General features: G+C 58.1%; 2 protein-coding genes across 3 annotated transcripts; one reads left to right on the top strand and one right to left on the bottom strand.

Moving 5' to 3' along the window:
- Positions 1-876: 876 nt before the first annotated feature.
- Positions 877-14,536, bottom strand: FBXW5 (F-box and WD repeat domain containing 5). Its single transcript, XM_074923841.1, has 9 exons — positions 14,452-14,536; positions 14,086-14,299; positions 11,309-11,466; positions 10,481-10,655; positions 9,440-9,588; positions 7,614-8,094; positions 4,716-4,863; positions 3,384-3,596; positions 877-2,891 (listed from the first exon to the last, which is right to left on the bottom strand). The coding sequence occupies exons 2-9, from the start codon at positions 14,276-14,278 to the stop codon at positions 2,645-2,647; spliced, it is 1,764 nt and encodes a 587-aa protein (XP_074779942.1). The 5' UTR covers positions 14,279-14,299; positions 14,452-14,536; the 3' UTR covers positions 877-2,644.
- Positions 14,537-14,783: 247 nt separating this feature from the next.
- C8G (complement C8 gamma chain) lies at positions 14,784-18,842 on the top strand. 2 transcript variants are annotated; one of them, XM_074923735.1, is made up of 7 exons: positions 14,784-15,207; positions 15,984-16,123; positions 16,881-16,951; positions 17,240-17,347; positions 17,656-17,757; positions 18,043-18,081; positions 18,594-18,842. In XM_074923735.1, the coding sequence occupies exons 1-7, from the start codon at positions 15,055-15,057 to the stop codon at positions 18,605-18,607; spliced, it is 627 nt and encodes a 208-aa protein (XP_074779836.1). In that variant the 5' UTR covers positions 14,784-15,054; the 3' UTR covers positions 18,608-18,842. The 2 variants fall into 2 exon arrangements, with proteins under 2 accessions (XP_074779836.1, XP_074779837.1); XM_074923736.1 differs by lacking the exon at positions 18,043-18,081.
- The last annotated feature ends 723 nt before the right edge of the window (positions 18,843-19,565 follow it).

Here is a 19,565-nt window from a genome sequence, read left to right on the forward strand (position 1 = left end):
TTCAGTGCTGGGAGCTTTCCCCAGCTGCTGCCTCAGGGGTTCTGCCCAACACCAGCACTGTGGCTTCCAAACAAGGGGGGCTGGAGCGAGCAGGGAAGGAGCTCCCCGACCTGGCTGTAGGAGGGTCACACATACAGGGGCCACAGGGCTGTTTGCTGGGAGTGGGCGCAGCACTGCTGGGCCAGCAGAGGGGAGCTGCAGAACAACTGGAAAGGCAAATCCAACATGTTACACTCGTGTTCCTGGGAGGTGGATAAAGCAGCTGCTGAGCTACTCTATGACAGGCTGGGTTTTAGCTGTTGTTAGGAGCCAGGTGCCTGGGCTGGCCCTGGCATCCCTGTCCTGCCTGTCCAGAGCTGCAGCTGAGAGACTAAACCCATGCCAGGAGCAGCAGCATGGCTGTCCCTACGTGTGTGTCTCCAGAAAAGAGAAATAGAAGGGGTCCCCAGGGGGGCCTGTCCCCTCCAGGGAGCAGGTGCTGCTGCAGCACAGGACTGGACACTGCTTGCTCCCTGCTCCATGTCTTAGTGCTTTGAAAAACCTAGAAAGCAAGGAGGGACACACTGAAGCCAGGATGCTCCAGGCCTGGGACCATCTTGGAGCCTGTAGCACTCAGCCTTGGCAGGGAAGAGCTTTCCAGAGGCTGCCATGAACAGCTGCTCCCCTTCTGTCCTGTCCTCTTCGCCGAGGGCAAAGAAGATTGGGGGGATTTGGGCATCTCTCCTGTTGTTTTACACCTTTCTGCCCACACAAGTTGGTCAGCTACTCCCACTGCACCCCAGCAGTGTAGGCACAGCAGTGTGTCACTCCTGGCCTCAGTGCTGCTTCAGCAGAACAGCACTCAGAAAAACAAACTTGCAGCGCAGGGATGCTTTAGCAGAATATTTATTTAATACCATAGTGAAGAGCAAAACTCAGTACAAACATAAACCCTCAGTGCCTTGCTCACTACTATACCGAGCCAAGGAAGAAGAGATTTCACAATCTTGGGAGAGGAGGGAGGAAAGCAGAGGCTGCTCCTTTGCTGTGTGACTGGACAGAGCGCCGGGGAGGGATCCTGTGTGCACACACATAAAGGACTCCCTTGTTTCTGGAACGCCTGTGATGACAGGAAACCTGAGTACAGGAGTTTGGATAAAGCCATGGGCACCCACTGGGTCACAGCAGAAAGAGGGCACAAGCCCTCCTGCCAAGGGCCACAGGAGCTGTTAAAGCCATCAGTGCGTATCAGACAGTGTCTGCTGCCTCCATGAAGTCTATTTGCAACCCAAGGCTGTGAGTGGCAGAGACAACTGCCACTGGTACTCCCGGGGGAGTCCCAAAACGCCTCCCCCAGCCCCTGCCTGGGATGTGGCTCCCTTCCAGACACAGCCCAGAACCCAGCTCCCAGGAGCAATTGCAGCTCCTGGGATCCAGCCATCCGGGCCAAGTCAAGATTAGGAGCTTAATTTTAGACTCTTACATTTGGGTACCTGCTTCAGGGAGAAAAGCTTCAGGGACAGATACAGAGTAACCACCATCAAGTTTGTAATCACTTCAAGTGAGCCAGCTCCCTTGTCAGAGGGGTCCCAGGGAGGAGCTGATCACTGAACCCAGGGCCAGTCAGCCCAGGCAGGGGAAGCTTATTCAACTGTCATGTCAAGCAGAGGGTGGCTGCGCTCCCCCGGGCACCGGCGGGTGAACACCTGCAGCCACCCATGGGTGCCTACACCTATTCAAGGAGAACATACCCAGAGAACCTAAAGTGCCATGATTTGAGTAGCATGGGAGGGAGGTGACCACAAGACCCACCAGCCATCCTTACAGCTGCCACCTTGGGAGGGGACAGCAGATCCCCTAGAATAAATACGTGACCAATGCCACAGCTTATTTAAGTGCTACTTAGCAGGGGAAGACAAGGGCAAAGCCAGCACCATGTTACCACCAGCCCTCCCCCCTCTCAAGTTTGGAAACCGGCGATATCAACACGTAGTTGCTAACAGAAGGCATCGACAGGGCACTGGCTGCATCCCTGGGGGCCACACAGGACACCAGCCAGGCCCCCCCCCCCCAGCCCTGCCTCCCCCACTGCCCTCTCACTGCCCTTCAGTCCCTGCTGCCCTCCGGGGCCAAGGCGCCACATAGGAGGAGGCACTCAGCATCACCCAGTTGCCTGTGGAGGTTTGGGACAAACAAACATTTAAAACTACTATATTAAAAGAGTCCTGCAGTAAGGCAGCACAGCACTGTACTGCGGCTTCTGCCAAGTGCTCTGCAGCCGGTAGCTCTTGGCAGGGTCAGCCACGTCCCAGGCTACAGAGTACAAACGCTGGAGATGTGCTTCAGTCTGTTCTCAGGGACCAAAGCTCGCCCAGAGAGAGCTGTGACCAAGTAGCAGCATTGGTGAGAAGCTGTGGGGAGCCCACCCTGCAGTGACCAGCTCGGGCTGCTGCCTGCCAGGCCCAGGAACTAGCCTTCGGCTCTTACATTCTGTCTTTGAAGCAGATGCCCCAAGGAGGAAGCAATTCCCACTACCGGGGTCCCTCCTGACTCAGCAGATGGGATTTATGTGCCCAGAGCTCGTCTCTGTTGTGCAGGGCTCAAAGCTCTGCAAGCTCCAGAGGTGGCTGCAGTGAGGAAGCTGCAGGAGCAGGTGTGCCTGGGCTCAGCTTTTCTGGTTCATGAGCCAGGAGAAGAGCAGCTTCCTGGGCCTGGGCTTCCTGGCCTGCTGGACGCGCAGTGCACGAGGGGAGCGCCACACCTTGATGGTGGTGTCGTCGCTGGCTGTCAGGAGCAGCTCCTGCTCCACCGGGCTGAACGCCACCGAGTTCACCACGTTGTCGTGCTGCAGTTTGGCCAGGCAGATGTTATAGTGCCGGTCCCAGATGTAGCCATGGCGATCCTCTGCCCCACTGCAGCGGACAGGACACAGTAAGGATGTCACCCCCACTGCCCCAGGAAGCTCCTTCCCTCCGTGCAGAGCAGGCAGAGAGTGCCCCAGCCTGGCCAGAGGTCCCAGCCTCCATCTGCAGCCCTGTCACCCACGAGCTTCAAGCCGAGCAGGCCAGCTCCCTCTGGGACTCAGAGGCTGTTTGAAGAGCCCCTCAACTCACCCCTCAGCACCTGCTGCCTGCAGCCCCTAAGAAGGGCATTTGCCACCCACTGCCAAACACACCACAGCCCAAAATTTCCCCTTTCCTCACTGATTTCACAAGGTTTTATCAGCACCCTCTGATTCAGCCCCTCTGCTCTTTACAAACCTCCCATTTCCTGCTCTGCTCACAACAAATAGGAGTTTCCAGCGTGTGGACCAGCCCTGCTTGCACAAGCAGTCCAGCAGTGATGGCCCCAAGGCCCTCCTGGATGTGGGGCCAAGGATCCTGCCCACCCTTATTGCCACACACCTTGCTACGAAGTCCCTGCTGACGTCCAGGAAGATGAAGAAGCACTCCTCGTTGGGCGTGTAGGCCCGATGCGCACGGAGGGCTCTTTTCACCTCCTTCATGGTCTTCAGGTCGAACACGTGCAGATCGATCTCCTCAGCAATGGGGGGCGGCTGCATCGGGTCAGAGATGACGCAGTCCCGAGGCCAGGCACGGCTGTTGACGTACAGGTACCTTGCGGAGGGGAGCAGAGGGGTTACCCTGCACCTTGCCACACACGACAAAGCTCACGGAGCCCCAGCTGTAAATGCACAGCACAGTCAGGCAGGGCAGGGACCAAACAAGCCTGCAGCTCAGCTTACTAAAATCCAGGCTGAAACATGGGAACATGTTGCTGAAACACTTCTTGCCATGTTTGCAAAGGAAAGGGCCACCACAGTTGGGAAGGTGGGCTAGGTCAATCTTCTTTAATCCCATTAAAACCAACTTTAAGGATGGCGGTGTATTGTGATCAGCAGGTCAAGGGAGGGGATTCTCCACCTCTACTCTGGTCTTGTGAAACCCCCCTGCAGTGTCCGTCCAGCTCTGGGGACACGGACCTGGTTGACTGGGGCCAGAGGAGGCCACAAAGATGATTAGGGGACTGGAGCACCCCCCTGTGAGGACAGGCTGAGATAGTTGGGGGGGTTCAGCTGGAGAAGGCTATAGGGAGACTTCAGAGTGGCCTCCCAGGACTTAAAGGGGCTACAGGAAAGGGGGGAGGGACTTTTTACAAGGGCATGTAGTGATAGGATGAGGGGTAATGGCTTTAAACTGACAGAGGGCAGACTGAGGTTAGATAGAAGGAAGAAATTCTTCCCTGTGAGGGGGGTGAGGCCCTGGCACAAGTTGCCCAGAGAAGCTGTGGCTGCCCCCTCCCTGGAAGGGTTCAAGGCCAGGTTGGACGGGGCTGTGGGCAACCTGGGCTGGTGGAAGGTGTCCCTGCCCGTGGCAGGGGGTTGGGATCGGATGATCTTTTAGGTCCCTTCCAACCCAAACCATCCTGTGAATCTATGATTGATCTGCCTCAGGAACAAGACACACTGGTGTGGGCAGCTCCTTTCCTGACCCCATCCTGGGCTCAGCAGCGCAGAGGACACAAAGCACTCCTGCCAAGATCTGGGGAAATGCTCAGGTGGTAACACATGCCATCAGCGTGTCTTAGGACATAGTGGGATGTGAGTGAGCAGAGCAGCCTATGCAGGCACCCTGCTACACCCACTACAGTCATTTCTTCTCCTGTTCACCCCACAGAGCCCCTAAGCAGCTGTCACCCACCCTCTGAAGCCAGCACTGCCACCCCGCCATGCTCACCTGTGGTCAGGGGAGAGGCCCATGCCAATGATGTGCCCGTGGATGTCGATGACATGATCCAGTGAGTCAAAGAACTCATCAGAACGCCTCTCCTCCCCAAGCACCGGCCCGGCAGTCGTCATCTGATGGGGCAGGATCCTTTTAATCCCTTTGGGACAGAAAGCAGAATCAGGCGGTTCTGCAGGCTGCTGCCAGCAGACAGGAGGGCTGGTGGAAGTCCCCAGGCTTCAAGAAAGGGCTTCCCTTAGTGCTGCTAATAAGAACTCGCTTGCCTGCAGCTGAGGACCTGGACAGGGCTGTGGTCCCTGCCAGGCTCCTTCAAGCTCTCTCGAGCAGTGCTTTTGGCCAGGACACTGCCCACAACCGCACTGGTACATTCAGCCCCAGCCAGGAAGATGCCCAGTGCCTGGCTGCCAACCCAGCTCACTCCAAGCCCAGGCCGCAGCATGCTCTGAAGCACAAGGAAGCTGCGCTGGCCCAGGAGACACTCTGGGTGCAGAAATGTTTTTCTCCTAAATGAATCCTTGGGCTGAGCCCATTTCCTGCAATATCCAGCCTGGAGAAGGCCCAGCAGATATGCTGGCTGTGGCAGGGTTTTCCCCCACCACTGTCAAGCATAGGTGGGGGTCAGCCCCAGAAAGCTCCAGGAACAGGGGTTTAAACCCAAACTAGGTTCAAGTGCTTTATAGCTTTTAAACTTCCTAAGGGAGACACATGCTATGGGTCAAACCCTGTCCCCTTCCAGCTCTAGACAGAGGTCCCAAACACAAACCATCCACAGCAGCTTCCTGGAGGACTACTGTGAGCCTCAGCAGCTCTTGGGCACACATGGGCTTAATCCTCAGCAGGTCCAAAAGGAGCTGGAAGACGGCCCATCCCATCACCTCTCTGAGGGAATCGCTGCCAAACACCCTTGATTTTAACCCTCTCCTGGAGAGCAACAAGGTGACACCACAATGCACCTCAAGTCTGAGGCCCTTCTCAACATCACTGAACCTGGGCAGCTCAGGACCCCACTCTTCCACCCACTGGCACTCTCACCAGCACGCTTTGGCCCCTTCCTGCAGCACTAAGCTCTCAGCGACGTGGCCCACACATGCACACGCCAGTGGAACAAGTGTCTCTGCACATGACTCAAACCTGACACTGGCACAAGGGAGACAGGAGCTCAAAGGAAACTCCTGCAGAAGTGCTTGCATGCTGCAGATCAGGCAAGATAGTGCTGATGCCCAGCAGCTGGGAGCGCAGCTCCCACCAGCAGCCAGGTGAGAGACGAGGACACGAGCAAGCTCTTTCAAGTACCAGCTCCTTGGGGGCAGACAGCAGATGCACAAAGGCTGGTTCAACACACAAACCAATGGGCAAACATAATATTTTACAGTGACTCATGGCTGGGAGAGGAGCCGAGCCAGGGTTTGTCCCTCCTAACAGCCAGTCTGTGCCGCGGGCACTGGCCACCAGCCAGGGAGTCACTGGAGTTCAAAGGCACCAAAACCCACGGCCCTGGGAGGCTGCACTGGCAGCCAGCGGAGTCCAAGGGCAGGGGCTGCCTCTGTGCCACGCTTCACCTTCACGCACTGCAGGCCCCAGCCTGCGAGGCAGAGTTTGCTCAGCTTGGCAGATCAAAATGCAGGGCTGAGGCAGGGCTGCCCCCGCCACCAGGTGCCCAGAGACAGGCCACAGCCCACCACGTCTGTCCACAGACCCAGCCGTGGGCAGCAGTACTATGCTCAGTCCAGGTCACATTCCTAACCTGGGTGGGCAAAGACCAAGTGACTCTTCTCCAAGTTGCCTACAGCTTTGGAAACTGCCTTTCCCTGCCTTACTGGGCTGTACTGGTGCAGGACTAAGTAACAGAAGGTTAGAAGAGCCTGAAGCAGAAAAGCGAGGCTGTAATTGTGCAAGCAGCAAAAGGAACTGAAATGATCTGGCTTTACAGAAGAGTCTTCTCACCTGGAAGCAGCTCTCCTTCCCACCTCACATTTCTACTGATCTGTCTGGTCCTTTCCATCAGACTTCTGTGCTAGCTTTAGGGGCTTTTGGAGAAGCAGCCAAACTACCTGCATCTGCTCATCACTGCACTGATTTCCTATGAATTCAGACTCTGCCACTCCCAGTGCCTCAGCGACAGAGCCCCAGCTGAGCAAGGGAAGTCCTAACACAGAAAAAGGTCACCGGCAGCGCCATTGCCTGGCTTGTGCTGCAACTACAGTCCCTTGGACCCCACTGAGCAAGAAGGCTGAGTACCAGCAAGCTGCCTGGCATCTGTTTGCCATGGAAACACCCACTGAGGCAGCTAAGCCTCTTCAGTACCAAAACAGGGGTGCCGAAGTGTCTCCTAAGGCTGAAAGGCCACACGATGCAGGGTGATCACACAATGGGCAGTAGGGAAGGCAGGCAAGGCACGGGGGCGAGCAGGGCTCCATCTCCCAGAGCTCAGGGGACACTGTGCAAGCAACACATATGTGAACTCCAAACTGCTCAAACTAGTCTTGGCCTGATGCCCCCACAAGAGAACAGCACTGAGGCCCTTCCACACACCCTGATCAGGGCAATCACTGCCCTTCACATCCACCTGTTGGTGTGCAACTCATGGCTGATATCCTTAAGTCAGGAGTTCCTTCTTGATCTTCTGCTCAGCCCTTGCCACAACTTTCTTGTCTGTCCACATGTCAAACCTGGTAGCCACAAAATAACCCTCAGGCAAGCGCTTGTGGTGTGGGGGCATCTCAAAAGCTTCCTGTATCAAGAATCCAGCAGCCTGAGCAAAACGGCAACTCACTCACCACAAATAGGCAGCAAATAAAACAGGTCTTTTCCAGATTCAAATTCAGAGAGTAGCTGCAGCCCACACCCCCAGGGAGGCTGGCGTGCCCTGGGCTCAGACCACAGCCTTACCTATCTGGTGTGGGGAGTAGGTGAGGCATCCTGTGGTAAAGATTAAGTATTTTGTCTTGCTGTTGCTGTCTGTGGAGAGCAGGTTCAGCTCAGGCAGTTTAGTTCTGTTGCGCACGAACAGCTCAGCCACCTTTGTCTCCAACTCCGTCTCAGTCATGGCAGGCCTCACACGGCCCTCCATGATATCATCAAAGAACTGCTGCAGCCCATCCTCTGCTGTCACACCCCCGTCATCTGGCAATTCCTGTACTGCTGGCTCTGAAGTCTGCTTGGGCTTGGCCTCCTCTTCCTCGCTGTCACTGCCAAGATCAAAGACTGGGCAGGTGGAGGAAGCAGCTAGCTGCTCCTCGTAGTCCAGGAGCAGGTCCGGGGAATCGTAGCGGCTGCAGTCAGCCACCATCACTGTCCGGATAGTGCTGGCATTCAGGTTCTGTATTTTGAACAGTCTCTTCACTACATTCACATTCTCCGACTCTATGCCCTGCAAGCAGAAGGGAGAAGTAAACAGGAGCCACCTCACAGAAGGTCAGTCCTACAGCTCAAGCTAAGAGCTGTCTGCCCAGACCTTGAGCCCCCCCAGCAGACACCAGCCACACACCGAACTCTCTCTGCACTGCTCTATGACCATGAGAACTGGTCCAAGAGGCTGGCCAGTGTTGTTGCACTCCTTCCTATCTTGGAGGTGGGTACAGAGACAAAAAGCTTCTGCAGGCAGATGACAGCAGAGTTTGGAAACACAAGAGGCTGGGCAGCCTTGCTGCCACCGCCCTGCCTGAGGTCACTGGCTGGTGCTGCTCAGTGCTTTACAAGAATTTCAGGAACAGACCTCTGCCATAAACACTGCTGCAGCATGAAGTGCTATCCCCTGGCCTACAGGCAGCAGAGGCAGAGGACCTCCACGCTCCTGGTGCTCCCCTGTACCCTGCAACAGGACCAGCCTGGTTATCTGCTCCCAGATAACAAGCAGCAGGTCTCTTCCTGCCTAACTGCTCTGGCAGTCTATGGCTGCACTTCAACACCCCCCATCAAAGTGGGCAAGGCCCTTCCTTGCCTCTTGGAGATGGAAGAGTTAATGCTGGAGTGTCAGCACACCAGAGATGTGGTCAGGGAAAGGGTCTCTGCTAACAGAGGATTTCAACTGGAGCCAGCATCAATCGTTCATGTAAAAAAGCCACAAAGCACCAGGATCTGCACTTGTGACATTGAGACAGAGACAAAACATGTAAGAGGAACATGTCCAAGCAGCACAAGTGCCAAAGAATGAACAAGCAGCGAACAAGCAGTCTAATGCTGATCTCCAGCATCTCATCACAGCATCTGAGACAGAACCTGGCCCACAGAAATGTCAGCAAGGACAGGCAGGGCTGAGCTCAGCCTCTCAGCTGCCTCTGGCTCCCGAGACAGCGCACTGGGCTGCCAAGTGGGAGAATGGCCACTGCTCGGGTACATCCCAGACCACAGCTGTCCCAGGCCCAGCTTCATACTATCAAGGACCTCAGAAACTCTGTGGTTCAACCACTCTCCTGTTGAGCAACACATGCTCTAGGCACTGCACTCAAGTCCTCATCCCAATTAATGGAGCAAGAGTTAATGGAATCTGAGGGTATTTAGAATATTGCAATGGATACCACAACACCGAGCGTGGAGAAACCTCATGCAAGGGTTGCCTCAAGGTTAAGCTCCTGAGGGCAAGTCAGAGAAGACAAACAGGGAGGACAGGAGGAATGGGCCACTCTTCCCCCCTCACACCTCCTCCGCAGCTTTTCCTGCCCCAGAAGCCAGCAGGAAGCTTCGTTGCCTGTGGAGCTGGAACAAAGGCACCTCACCTGGAAAGCATTGTTCAGCCACAGCACAGAACAGGAGGTTATCCGCCCGATCCGATGCAGATTGCCAGAGATCAAGTTGGTTTCATTCAGCCAGCAGCCAAACACATCATAGGGTTTATTCCTCACCCTGGAAAGCAGCGTGAAGTTCTCTGGAAGGGAGGGGAAACAGGAGTGTGAGGTGATGGCTCCTGGCAAGGGCCTGGAGAAACCGTGGCAGAAGACACGGGAAGGGGATTCAGGTCTCCGTGGGAGAGGAGCTGATGCAGCACCTCCAGCGCAAGCTGAGCGGACACTGCCCAAACACCATCAACCTCCAGTCACTGCTACGAAGACAGATTATTTCTCTCTTCTACAGAGACGTGTGGGGAGAACATGCACAAGGGAAAACAAAATAAAAGGGCAGTCAGACAGAGTCAGATCAGAAGCAATCTAACCTCACAGCCTTTCCCCAAGCATGGCCCAAAGCAGACACCCCAAGGACAAGAACAAGTCAAACATGTACAGAACTTCTTCACTCCCGCCCCTGGGGCTCAGGGCCTTTCTGAGCAAGACAGATGTGCATTTAGCAGCACTCCTTGATTTTTGGTGCAGTGGGACTGTAGCACAGAGACAGTGAGAGATAATGCAGTTGGAATTAGCAAGTTTCACAGAACTGCAGCAGAAGAGGTGAAGCAGGCCCAGATGAATATGCCTGAGCCATGTGAGACCTCAGGGTGGAACCAGCACCACTTGAGTCAGAAACGGTGGCTTCAAGACAATAGGTAATGTGGATAACTCTTGCCTTGCCCAGACCGTCACTTAGAATGAAAGTTAAGTAAGAATAAATATAAGCCACACTGCCTTTAGGTGATGACATGGTGATGTGAGCGGAGCTAAGGCTATCCAGAATGTTTACCCTATGAAACTGTGATTGGGACCCCATGGTGCAAGGTAGGACAAGCAGAAGTCAAGGCCACTGCACACCTGAAGAGGAAGGGAAGCCCACCACCCACCATTTCACACCTCCCAGAAAGCCCCAGTGAAGGCGAGGGCGTCATTTACCCATGCTGATTACAGCAATCTCTCCTGATGAGGAGTTGTGAGGCCCCACAAAGACACCTGACACCAGGAGGAGGGAGTCATCGGAGTTGAACTGGGAGAACTGTGTGTAGCTCCAGTTGTAGGGCCTCATGTTGGAGCTGTGCTGCAGGGAGATTTCCAACTCATTGCTCCAGATCTATAGGCAGAGGGACAAACAGTCAGGAAACCGTTGAGAAGCCTGAGAGCAGCTCCACTTTATCCGCACTCACCAGGACAAAAAAAAAAAAAAAAAAAAATATCAAAGACCTTATTTAACTGCTTCCCAGACCTGATTTCCCTGTCAATTCTCTTCATAGAAAATGGCCAATGGCTTTGGAGAGTGGCTAAATGTAGGACTGCTTCTCCATCAGCCAGTGGAGAAGGTGTTCAAGCAGTGAATGATAATGTCACAGCTAGATTTTTCACCATGTTCAGAGAGGCTTCTCCCAAGACAACAGTGGTTACTCATGAAAGACATCTTCTGCAGTGGATCATTAGATCCACACTCTTTGTTAGACCCACAGCACAACAGGGGACTGATTTGCACCTAGAAAGCAGCCAGAGCCAGGCAGGCACCTCAGCCACCTTCACACAGGGCTGGAGCTGGAATCCACAGCCCTCAAGGCAACAACTCCAAGAGTCATTAGTTCTGTGGCTTTGAGAACAACTCAGCATCTGCAGGAACCAGCCTAAGTCCAGGGACACCCGATCAAACCTCTGCTCTCCACAGACTTCCTAAAGGCTGCTCTCACAGCTAAGCCCCACTAAACCAAAGCTGGAAGGTTTGTGCAGGGGAGGCTGCCACTTTACCTTGACGGTGCAGTCTTTGGAGCACGATGCAAACAAACAGCCAGAGTGCGAGAAGCTGAGGTGCAAAACCTGGTCATTGTGCTCCTTCAGGGCCTGCACTTCCACACAAGGGATGGTGTCGTAGAGCCTTTGGAACTCGTCATACCAGGAGACAGCAGCTGTAACACACGAGCAGGGACATGGGACAGGAATGTAACTGGAGGAAAACAACAGACCTGAGCTAAACACAGCAGCTGCAGAATCGGTGTTTAATCAAGTGCAGTCTTGACTCCTGCTAGCAATGCCAGAAGCTCTGCTGGGGCCACCATCCCTACAGCTTCAGCTGAGTTAGCAGGGCTTAACATTTTTCTCAGTAGCTTCCCCACTCCCACACACAAAGTATCTTTTCTTCCAGTAAACACACAACTCCACACCATAGCACTACCTTCTAAACCAATACAGCCACTGCAAGAAACATCTGGGGCATAGTTGTTAGCTATCTAACAAAAACCCTGCTCAGGACAAAACAGCTATCAGAACTGCAGACGTGCTCCAGCAAAATGCAAACAAATCTATCATGTGATGAGAGGGAAGCGGCTCCTCAGGGTACTGGGCTCTGCTCTGATTATCTTTATCTTGCCTAACAGAATTAAGAAGGTTCCAGAAGGGGTATAACACCAGGAAAAACCAACTCCATGAGATAAGAGGCTAGAGAAAGCAAGAGACAAGAATTGGAGCTGGACACAGTGTGCCAGGAAAGAAGAGCCCTGCACTAGAAAAGCCTGAAGCACACTCACAGGAGTCACAGTGATGGCCAACAGAGACAAATAAAGAGAATTTTTAATGAAGTGCCTGTAAGGCAGCCTACAGACCATGCAGCAGCAAATCCCAAGGAAGCAAAGAGGATTAGACATGTATATGGATAAGGGCCAATTTCTCTCGTTACGTTGAACAGGACTGGAGCACTTTTTGGAATTCACTGCAGCCCAGGAGGCACCTGCTCCTGCAGGCAGGGAGCAGCTTGCTGCCTGGACATCCCACCACTGCTCATCAGGCTGGGGGCTTCATCCCCCTCTGAAACTCTTGGTCCCGGCCTGTCCATCTGGAAAGCAGTCTTGACAGATCCCATCAAGCCAAGCAATCCTGACATTTCCTCTTACAACACTCACTGGATACCATTCCCCAACCCACAGAGCTGCCCAGGGTAGGCAGGCTGGCAGGGGATTTCCCCAGACTCCGGCTTCAGCCCCTTCCTGGGTCTGTGGGCCACCCTCTGACCGTGCTGCTTCGCAGACCTGCCTCACAGCTCCAGAAGTGCAGCCTGGGAGGTGCCCAAATATATTACTTAGTTACACCAACTGTTCAATCCCAATTAGTGCTAAAGCACAGGGCTGGCAGCTTACTAACTAACTTCAGGAGGCTGGAAGCAAACAAGCCTGGTCAGAGCTCCAGATAATGTCTTCCACTCCAGGGAGCTCCAGGGTCTGTGCAAGTGAAATCACACAGCCCAAGTCCTGCCATCCACATCTCACCTCTTCTCTGAGCCCTTTTCACCACTGTTCCCCACTGCAGGGAGACGGGCTCCCTCTGCTTGATCCTCAGCATTTCTTCCTGTCCTTCTGTAGCAATGGCAACTCAAGATCAAGAAACCAATCTCCTCCTCCACGGCCACCGCTGGCGGCCCCCTGCACATCCTCGGGGCGGAGGATGGAGCACAGCTCTCCCAGACCTCAGCAGCACACTGGGATCGGGCTTTTTGGTCTCCAAGAGAGACCCACCTTGGCAGCAAGGGCTCCCATCAGCAGGTCCCCAAGGCCTGTCTCAGCTGATGCAGCAGCATTGGGTTACCCTTCCAGACTGCACCAAACTGCTTCCAGCACCTGAAACTCAGCAGAGAACAGACCTGTGACCATATGACTGCTGCCACCGAGACTGCCAACAGCTCCACCCAGGGAAGGCCCTGACAGGCTCAGTTGATGCTGACTCTTAATGGGTCATCTTCCTACTGTGACCTGAGGCCAAGATCAAGTCCAACCTGCCTTCACAAAGTGGGTCAGCTACTGCCCACTGTACAATTAAATGGCTGCACAGCCACCTCCCTCTCCAGACAGCAGGCACAGGCGTTCTCCCTCCACAGCCAGGCTGCAGCTGCTGCCTATGTCTTATGGAAATAGTCCGATCTGCTAATGTGTACTTGCAGATCTTCCTAGTCTGGATGAGAAAGGGACAGAGCCTGAAGCAGGGACTTGATGTGAGGTCCTGATCAGGAAAAGCCAGCAGTGATTATCATAGGCTGTGACATAGCAGCATGCAGTGACTCACTGCATCTCCCTGGGATCTCCCTTAGCAGCACCCAGACAAGCTGTGCAGTAACTACCAGAGAGCACCTGCCTAGAGAGAGCTCAGAAACCAACTTTCTGTGAAAGAAAGGAAAAGTCGAAGCATTTTCAACCTTTTGATGTCCCTTTCTGAAGGGTTCAGGCAGTTCTAGAGCCCTTCACGTGCACATCACCACCCAAGCCTGTAGACTGCTAATGTGATGTGGTTTAGTGGCTCCATTCCCTTGACACCAAAAGGCACAGGGTTGGACAGCAAAGGGGGAGAAGATTCTCCCTTCTGGGCTCACGGCAGGGAGGCTTCAGGTGCCATCACCCGGGGATCAGCCCTCCGGAGCCGTCACAGGCCCCGGGGCTGAGCAGCCCCAGGCCCGGTGCGACTGCCCTGCTTGCTTGGCAGGTTCAGGAAGGCAGCTAGCCCTGCAACAGCCACGCCAGCCCCGTCCCCCCGCGCCAGCGCACCTGGGTGCCGGGGCACCTCCCGGGAAATACGGTAGTAGCGGTAGAAGAGCTCCTTCCAGAGGAACTCGTCGCGGGCCACGGCGTGCCACTGCTGGCACACCAGCCCCACCGAGAGCACGTCTACGTGGTCCAGGTAGAGGAAGATCTCGTAGAGGACGCTGTCGGGGAGGAGGGGGCCGCCGCCCGCGTCCATCGTGTCATTCTGCCGCCGCGCCTGGAAGCAAACGGGGGGTGAGGCCCGGCCCGGCTCGACCTCCCGCGGCCCCGCCCCGGGGGCCCCGCGCCCGCCGGCCCGCCCGGTGACCCGCAGAACACCGGCGCCGTACCCGCCCGCCGCCCCGGGCCGTCGCCGCCCCCTCACGGTACCTCGGCGGCTCCGCTGCCCCCACCTCCTCGCGCAGCGCTTCCGGCCTCCCCGCCCCACACTTCCGCCCCGGCTGTCAGGGGCCGCTCTGCCCGCTCCTCTCAGTGGTTTTTTTTCCCGCCCCTTCCAATCACCGCGCCGCTTTCTGTCGCAGGCCGGAGAGCTCGAGCCCAGAGCTCGGCACAGCGCGCCAGGCATAGCCAGCCGAGCGCCGCACGCTCGCTCACCAGCGCCCCTACTGCGACGGCTCGGCCCCGCCTCGCCCCGCCCCCCGGGCAGGCCCCGCCCTCCCGGGCAGGCCCCGCCCTCCCGGGCAGGCCCCGCCCCATCAGCCCCGAGGGCTGCCCGGGACCCCCGGGGCTATGGCGGGGACCCCCCGCGCCCCCCCGCGATCGGGCCCCGCTGCCCCCCGGCGGCCCCGCTCGGTCCGGCTCCTGTGGGCCGCCAGCCCCCGGCCCCGGCCTGCCCCGGCCTTGACCCCGGCGCTCCCGGCCTAACCCGGCCTCTGGCTCCCGGGGGCCCCGCCTGGCCCGGCTCCAGGCCGGCCGCCGTGCCCGTCTGACCCCGCCGCTTCCCGGCAGAGCGGGCCCCGCCGGACCGGCACTATGGCGGCCCTGGGCTCCCTGCTGCTCCTCGGCCTGCTCCTCTGGGCCCCGCAGGGGCTGGGGCAGGGGCCGGAGCGGCGGCGGCGGCGGCCGCCCCCTCCCCAGAGCCCGCTGGAGAAGGTGGCGGCTCAGGCGGAGCTCAGCCTCCCCCAGGTGAGGGGCCGGGGCCGGGCGGGTCTGTGGGCACCCGGCCGACTCCGCACCGGGCTGGGGCACAGCCCTGCGCCCTGGGCTGCAGCCTGTCCCCCTGCCTGTCCCTCTCCAGGTCTGACCCTGCAGCGCCCCCCCCTCCAGACCTGCCCTTGCAGCCTGTCCCCGAGCCCCCACACCCAGGAGCACAAACCGGGCACTGCCCGCGGAGCTGCCTCCTGAGGCAGGGGCAGGGGCTGAAGCCTCTCTGGGGACCCCTGTCATGGCTGGCGGCCATGCCCGCGGCTCTGGCAGCCGTCTCCATCCTCAGCCCCGGGGCTGGCGCAGCCCTTCTCAGGCTGGGGCTTGGCACTTGCCTCCCCCCACTGCGCCGGGCACTGGCGTCCAGCCAGGGCTTGGTTGAGCTCGGGGCTCTGCGGGGCTGCGAGCTGGGGCTGCAGGGGCTGCCATGGGAGCAGAGTGCTTCCCGCCACACACCCTGGGCTGCACTGGGGTGCTCGCGGCCTCCCTGGCACTGTGAGGCCTGGGGGGATGCCTTGGAGACCCCTCTGCGCAGCCCCTCTGCTCCAGCCTGTCCCCATGGAGGCTCCTGTCTGTCCTGCTCTGTCCCAGCTGCCAGCCCCCACACAAGGGCAGTCCTGCTCTGTGGGCACGCTAAGGGGCCAGGCTGTGGGCAGAGATGCCAAGCAAGTGGAGATAGCACCGAAGTGCTTGGGGCAGAGGGGTGGTGGGAGCCAAGGTGGTGACCTCGCAGACAGTGCCACCCCCGTGCCATGCAGCTCGCAGGGAAGTGGTTTCTGATCGGCATGGCCTCCCGCTGCGGCTACCTGGCAGAGCACAGCCACCGGCTAGAGGCTACGACGGTGACGGTGACTGTCCTGGATGGGCAGAGCCTGGCCATCAGCACCTTCAGGAAGCTGTGAGTGATGCCGGCCACTGAGGCTGCAGGCAGGGACAGGGACGCTGTGGGCAGGTTGGAGCAGAGCTGGTGCCCTGGAATGGGGATGGGGGACGCTGGATGGGATGGGGACGCTGCAGGCAGGTCAGAGCAGGGCCAGTGCCCTGGGATGGGGATGCTGGGTGGGACGGGGATGCTTCAGGCAGGTCAGAGCAGGACCAGTGCCCCAGCCACAAGCTCCAAGGAGGAGAGAGCTACCCCAAAGCAAAGTGTGGGTGGGGTCTCCTCTGGGATGTTTTGTGGTAGAAGCCCTGACCATGCAGTGCTGGCACCCTGTCATCCACACAGCCACCAGCCCAGGGTGGGCTTGGGCTGCCCAGGCTGGGCAGGTTGGGGGGCAGCCAGGCTGGGGAAACCAAGGCACCAAGTAGGCACATGGTCCCTCCACGGCTACCCAGCCAGGGACTGGCTCTCGGGGCCACCCCATCTGAGGAGGGGGATCTTCAGTGCATCTGTGGGCATTTACCCTGGCCTGAGGGGGTCTGAGGGACTGAACCAGGCTCAGAGTAGGGAGGGGGCAAGGACCCCTTGGGCTCAGCAGGTTTTCAGGCTCTGCACCTCGCTCTGTGTCTCCATGGGGCTCTGGGACATCACTTCTGGGAGAAGACAAAGTCCCAAGAAAACTGGTCCCATGTGTGCTTTGGCAAGTGGGGTGAGCAGGGACTTGGACTGGATCCTCCCCACCATGTGCCGACAACCTCCTCCTCTCCCCATACAGGGATGGGATATGCTGGGAAATCAGGCAGCGCTACCTCCCTGCCCAGGCCCATGGACGCTTCCTCCTGAAGGGTGAGGGAGGCCAGGCTGGGGTGGCATGGGGTCTGCAGGGACCACGGAGCTGGAGCCCCCCTCTCCTGCTCTCAGCAGGGCTTTGGTACCAATATCCTCCTTCCCATTGCCCTCCTGTATCTCACCTCTGGGGTCTCAAGTGCCCCAGAGGTGCCATCACAGACAGCGACGCAGGCTGGTTCCTGCTGAGCTGCACCCAGTCTGGCCCCGGCAAAATGAGATCCAGGGGCTAATCGGGCTTAACCAGAACTAACTGGGGCTGCCCTCTGCCACCACTGTCTTTCCCAGGCCGTGGCTATGGCAGCAAGGTGGACGTGGTGGTGGGTGAGACGGACCACAGCAGCTACGCCATCCTCTATTACCAGAAGGGACGCAGCATCTCTGTCAAGCTCTATGGTGGGTTGGCACCCAGGGGCTTGTGGCAGATGAAGGATGGGAGCAGCAGAGGGGTGGGAAACCTGTGTTGGGCTCTAGGGATGCCTGCGAGAGCCCCGGGGGACCCAGACAGGCATGGGGTTTCCCCATGGGGCCCAGTCCCAAAGCGGAGAGTTTTGTCCCCAGATGCCACAGGGGGGGAGCGGGGAATTGGCTTCTGTGAGCTGAAAGACCCCTTGGCACTGAGCCTGGCTGTGGGGGTGTGGGGAGTTTTGGGGCAAGGACAGGCAGGGCTTAAGGTTGCTGATGGCACCTCATTCCCTGCACAGGACGGACCAGCCGGGTCAGCGACGCCATCGCGGACAGGTTTGAGCAGCGCGTCAGGGCTGTGGGGCTGAATGAAGACATGACCTACTACTTCCCCACATATGGTGGGTGGCACACGGTCCCCTGGGAGCGGGGGGCACCCATGGCGAGGGCTGCACCTGGGAGGGGCCCGGCAGCGGGGACTGAGGCCCTCCAGCATGGGGAGAGGGAGGCACATCCACACGGGTTTGAGCAATTTGTGGCCCCGTGTCACCCACAGTAGGGCAACGCCTGGGGTCTGTCCCATGCTGCGCCCACACCAGAGACAAAGATGCAAGGACAGGGCTGTGCCCCTGTCCCTGGGGTGCATGGCTGGGGGGTCCTGGGTGCCCAGGCTCTCTCTTTTTCAGGGTTTTGTGACTCCGCAGATGAGTTTCACATCCTCGATGGTGAGTTGTGGATCCTGGGTGATGTGCTGGGTCCCCACCATGTGCTGGGCACCACAGCACCTCTCCTCTCCCTGGCTGCGGGCTTGGCACAGCAGGCTGGACCCACACCACACCATGGCCGTGTGGTCCTGCCCCAGGAGTACCAGGGGGCTGGTCTGGCATGGGGGGTCCATTCCCCAGGGCAGGGTCCCTCTGTGCCTTTGTGTGGGGTGAGGAGGTGGCAGACCGTCACCCAGGATGGGCATCGGATGCACCCTGGCAAAGCAAAGCCCCGTTCACCCCCCACATGGGTTAGGCAGGGCTTAGTGGGGTCTATGTTGGTGTTTTCTGGGCGTGAGGGCTGGTCTGAGATGGCGTGTCTTGGAACAGGGACACCCTGGGGTGAGGACTGGGGTCCCGGGGGCAGCTCCATCACTTGGTGGTGGTGACTGGGGAGGCAGAGGTGGGTCTCCAGCCCTGGCGCTGGGCTCAGACACCTCCCCAGCCCTTCAGCACTTCTCTTTTCCTTCCAGAAACAAAGCCGTAGGTGCAGACAGTGTTGCCAAGAGCTCAGCCCTTGCCTTGATCAGCCACTCATGGCCACACAGGGCTGAGCCAGGGTTTGGCCAGACCCCACTGCTGCTCCACAGCCCTGGGCTCCCCAGCTCCTCCAGCTGCACCGGCAGTTGTGCCTGTCCTTGTCCTGTTCCCCCCCAGCTTTGTGCCACCTCTCTGCTTGCAGTAGCCAGCAACACCTCAATAAATGCCTTGGAGAAGGGTCTGTGTCCAGGCAAGTCACCCCTTGATCTGCAAGGCCGGCGCTGCCTCCACCTCTGGACTGCTGGTGCCCCGGCACTGCGCTCCTGGCCTGGGGGTGCAGAGGGGGACCACACAGCCCCCTCCACACGGCTCCATCATCCTCTCCCCCACCCATGAGGTTGTGGCAGTTCCCGGTTTACTCCCGGGTGCTGTAGTTAGTGTGAGTCTGCCCAGTGAGTGAGAGAAAGCCCCAGGCGCCCACCACAGTTTGGGGAAAAGCACTGTGCCTGGTGCTGTGGGGCCGCATGGGATTGGGGGGCACTGGGGACTCGCTCAGGATGAGCCCTTCAGGCTAAACAAGCCAGGACATCCCTCAGGGACCCCGGAGGAAGAAACTTTGGTCCTGCAGTAGTCCTGCTGGTCCCCAGGGCCTCTGAGGCAGTGAAACACCCCACTCCCCTTTCCTGGCTCTGCAGACCACATTCCCCAAGGGGCTGCTGCCTGGGCCAGGGCCCTGCCTGCACAGCCAGCACCCCACTGCAGGGCCAGGCAGGTGACACCCCTCACATGCTCTGAGCACGCTGCAGGGGCTGTAGGGGCTTGGACCAGGGTTGCAACCAGGGTAGAGGAACTGCAGCGTTAACCCTGGGCCTGCAGCCCCTTGCAGGACCCCTCTCGCCTGCACGTCCAGCCTGGCTGAGTCTGTCCTGCCACTCACTTGGGCCAGGACTGGGCTGTTTTGGGCA

The sequence above is a fragment of the Athene noctua genome, chromosome 20 (genome assembly GCF_965140245.1).
Source record: "Athene noctua chromosome 20, bAthNoc1.hap1.1, whole genome shotgun sequence".
NCBI lineage: Eukaryota > Metazoa > Chordata > Aves > Strigiformes > Strigidae > Athene > Athene noctua.

Coding starts and splice junctions, on each gene's coding strand:
- FBXW5 (XM_074923841.1), bottom strand. CDS start 14,278: ATGGACGCGGGCGGCGGCCCCCTCCTCCCCGACAGCGTCCTCTACGAG. Junction 10,656..11,308: donor CCAAAGACTGCACCGTCAAG/GTAAAGTGGCAG, acceptor CTCTGCCTATAG/ATCTGGAGCAATGAGTTGGA. Junction 8,095..9,439: donor GGCTGAACAATGCTTTCCAG/GTGAGGTGCCTT, acceptor TTCTGCTTGCAG/GGCATAGAGTCGGAGAATGT.
- C8G (XM_074923735.1), top strand. CDS start 15,055: ATGGCGGCCCTGGGCTCCCTGCTGCTCCTCGGCCTGCTCCTCTGGGCC. Junction 16,124..16,880: donor ATCAGCACCTTCAGGAAGCT/GTGAGTGATGCC, acceptor CTCCCCATACAG/GGATGGGATATGCTGGGAAA. Junction 17,348..17,655: donor CATCTCTGTCAAGCTCTATG/GTGGGTTGGCAC, acceptor TTCCCTGCACAG/GACGGACCAGCCGGGTCAGC.